This window comes from Melopsittacus undulatus, chromosome 9, assembly GCF_012275295.1.
Source record: "Melopsittacus undulatus isolate bMelUnd1 chromosome 9, bMelUnd1.mat.Z, whole genome shotgun sequence".
NCBI lineage: Eukaryota > Metazoa > Chordata > Aves > Psittaciformes > Psittaculidae > Melopsittacus > Melopsittacus undulatus.
In genome coordinates, this window is record NC_047535.1 from 39,101,604 (window position 1) to 39,103,943 (window position 2,340).

At 70.7% G+C, this 2,340-nt stretch overlaps 1 protein-coding gene across 1 annotated transcript; it reads left to right on the plus strand.

The window, feature by feature from the left end:
* On the plus strand, positions 1 to 2,340 carry NDUFAF3 (NADH:ubiquinone oxidoreductase complex assembly factor 3). Its single transcript, XM_031042363.2, has 5 exons — positions 1 to 264; positions 1,107 to 1,299; positions 1,375 to 1,441; positions 1,677 to 1,777; positions 1,918 to 2,340. The coding sequence occupies exons 1-5, from the start codon at positions 185 to 187 to the stop codon at positions 2,047 to 2,049; spliced, it is 573 nt and encodes a 190-aa protein (XP_030898223.2). The 5' UTR covers positions 1 to 184; the 3' UTR covers positions 2,050 to 2,340.

The window sequence follows — 2,340 nt, forward strand, 5'->3', positions numbered from 1 at the left end:
AGCATCTGGTGCCAGCCCCGACGGGGCCCGGAAACACGAGAGCTCCGAGGGAGGGCAGCGGCACCTGCGCGGCCCTCGGACACCCGCTACGGGGAAGTGAAACTGTGTGGGGAACCCCGCGGCTCCACGTGGTGCTCACAACCGAGGCGCTGCCGTTGCCCGTCCGTGGGGTGTGCGGCTCCCGATGCCTCCGCACCGCGGGGACGGAACGGTCCCGTCGCCGATGCCGGGAGCTTCTCGGTGCCGGGGCTCTGGCTGGCCCCGGTGGGTGGTGCAGGGTGCGGGACGGGGTTCCCAGCCCCGAGGCACCTCCCGGAGCCCGCAGTCCCGCACCACCGAGCGCGGCACGGAGGACGTGGGGCCGGCAGCCTGCGGAGCTCGGGCAGCGGCGGCTCCGGGGGCAGCTGTGCGAGCCCCGGTCCCGCTCCCTCCCCTGACCCAGGCCCGGCGGCTCCGCAGGGTGTCGGGGTCCCGGCACCGGCAGCCGCGCCGCTCCCCTCTCACCTCCGGTACTGCAGCCCGGCACAGTCCGCGGCCCTCCCGCCGCCGGCAAGCGGGACCCCCCGCGGTGCCCCCGCCCCCCGCCCCGCCGCCGCTTTCGGTTTCGCTCCGCCGCCGCCCCCGGCGCAGCTCGGGGCGGTCTCGGCCGCGGTCCCGATGCCGGTCCCGGGGGAGGCCGGTGCTGGGGTCATTGGTGTGTCCCTCCCCCGGACAGAGGGGGCGGCAGCCCCGGCGGTGGCGGCCCCGCTCCCGCCCCCGGTGCCGCTGTCGCTGTCCCAGCCCAGCCCGCACTGCCGCCTGGGGCCGCCAGGGGGCGCGCCGAGGGGGCGGGACCGCTGCTCGCGGTTCCGGTGGCGGCGCGGCCATGGCGGTGGCGGGGGCAGCGCGGCGGCTGCTGGGCCCCGTGGGGCGGCTGGCGGCGGGCGGGTACGGGACAGGGACCGGGGCCGGGGCCGCACCCCCGAGGCTGGGGCCCCAGCGGCGGAGGACGTGGGGCTGCCGGAGGGTGACTGAGGGGTGACCCTGGAGCGTCTGTGGGTGCCCTTGGGGCGCGCTCCGGGGCTGGTCATGGGTCACACGTACCGGAGCCGCCGCCGTCCCCGCAGGGTGCCGCACCGGGCTCACCGCCTCATCCCGTCGGACGATGAGCTCTACCAGCGCACTCGGCTGACGGTGCTGGAGCCGGAGTCCCCCAACATCATGTTCATCGAGGGCTACAGCAGCCGCGGCTTTACCATCAACGGGGACGTGGTGGTGGGGCCCTGCGCCGTCCTGCCCCGCACCATCCTGCAGTGGAACGTGAGTGCAAGGCGGCGGGGCCGCGGGTGAGCGCCCCGGGCTCTGCCCCGCTCAGTGCTCGCCGCGTCCCCGCAGGTCGGCTCCTACAGGGACATCTCGCACGAGAGCCTGTCGCTGTTCCGGCTGCTGGAGCCTCGGATCGGTACGTGGGGCGGCCGGGGCCGGACCGGGATGGCTCCTGAGCCAGCACAGCGCTGCCCAAGCCCACCCGCAGGGCCCTGAACGTGCTTTGGGTGATGGAGCTGCGCTTCCAAACCCTTCTGTACCGCAGCAGCGGCAGGAGGCACGCAGCGAAATGAGCTTGCTCCTCGTTTGTACACTGTGGGAGTTGTTGGTCTGAGTGCAGCCCATTGCCTGTGATCATGTCCTGTTTGCAGAGATCCTGGTGCTGGGCACAGGAGACAGGGTAGAGCGGCTCCCTCCTGCCATGCTGAAGCAGATGCGGGAGTGCGGGATCGCCGTGGAGGTGCAGGACACGGTAAGGAGGGTGCATGCGGAGCACCCCAGTGAGGGGGAGGGTGGTGGCCATGGGGGCAAGGCAGGAGGTTGTGCACCCTGTGTGGAAGGGCTTTGTCTCCTGCCCGAGGGCTGCAGCTTCACTCCCTTTTGATTTCACAGCCAAATGCCTGTGCAACCTTCAACTTCCTCACGAGTGAGAAGCGCATGGTGGCTGCGGGGCTCATCCCTCCCCGTGGCACCTACAGGGACACATCAGACTCTGCCTACGCAATTCTGCCCTCGCCTGCCTGAAGCCCCTGAGCATCACTGGAGAAATGCACTGGAGCTGTCGGAGCTGCTGGAGGAGGCTGCACACACGAGGGTGTTGTGGAGTGCATGGACTTGGCTCTGCCCTAAATCCCAGTTTCTCGCCCTCCTTGCCCAGCCTGGAGCATGTTACGAGGTATGAGCATTGCTTGCAGCAGAGTGCCTTGGCACTGAGAACCCGCTGCCCCAGGGCAGAGTGGAGGTGCTGGGGCAAGCTGCACACTCAGGCACATTTGGGGCTCCACAAGGAAAATACACGTTAATTGGGTGCACAAA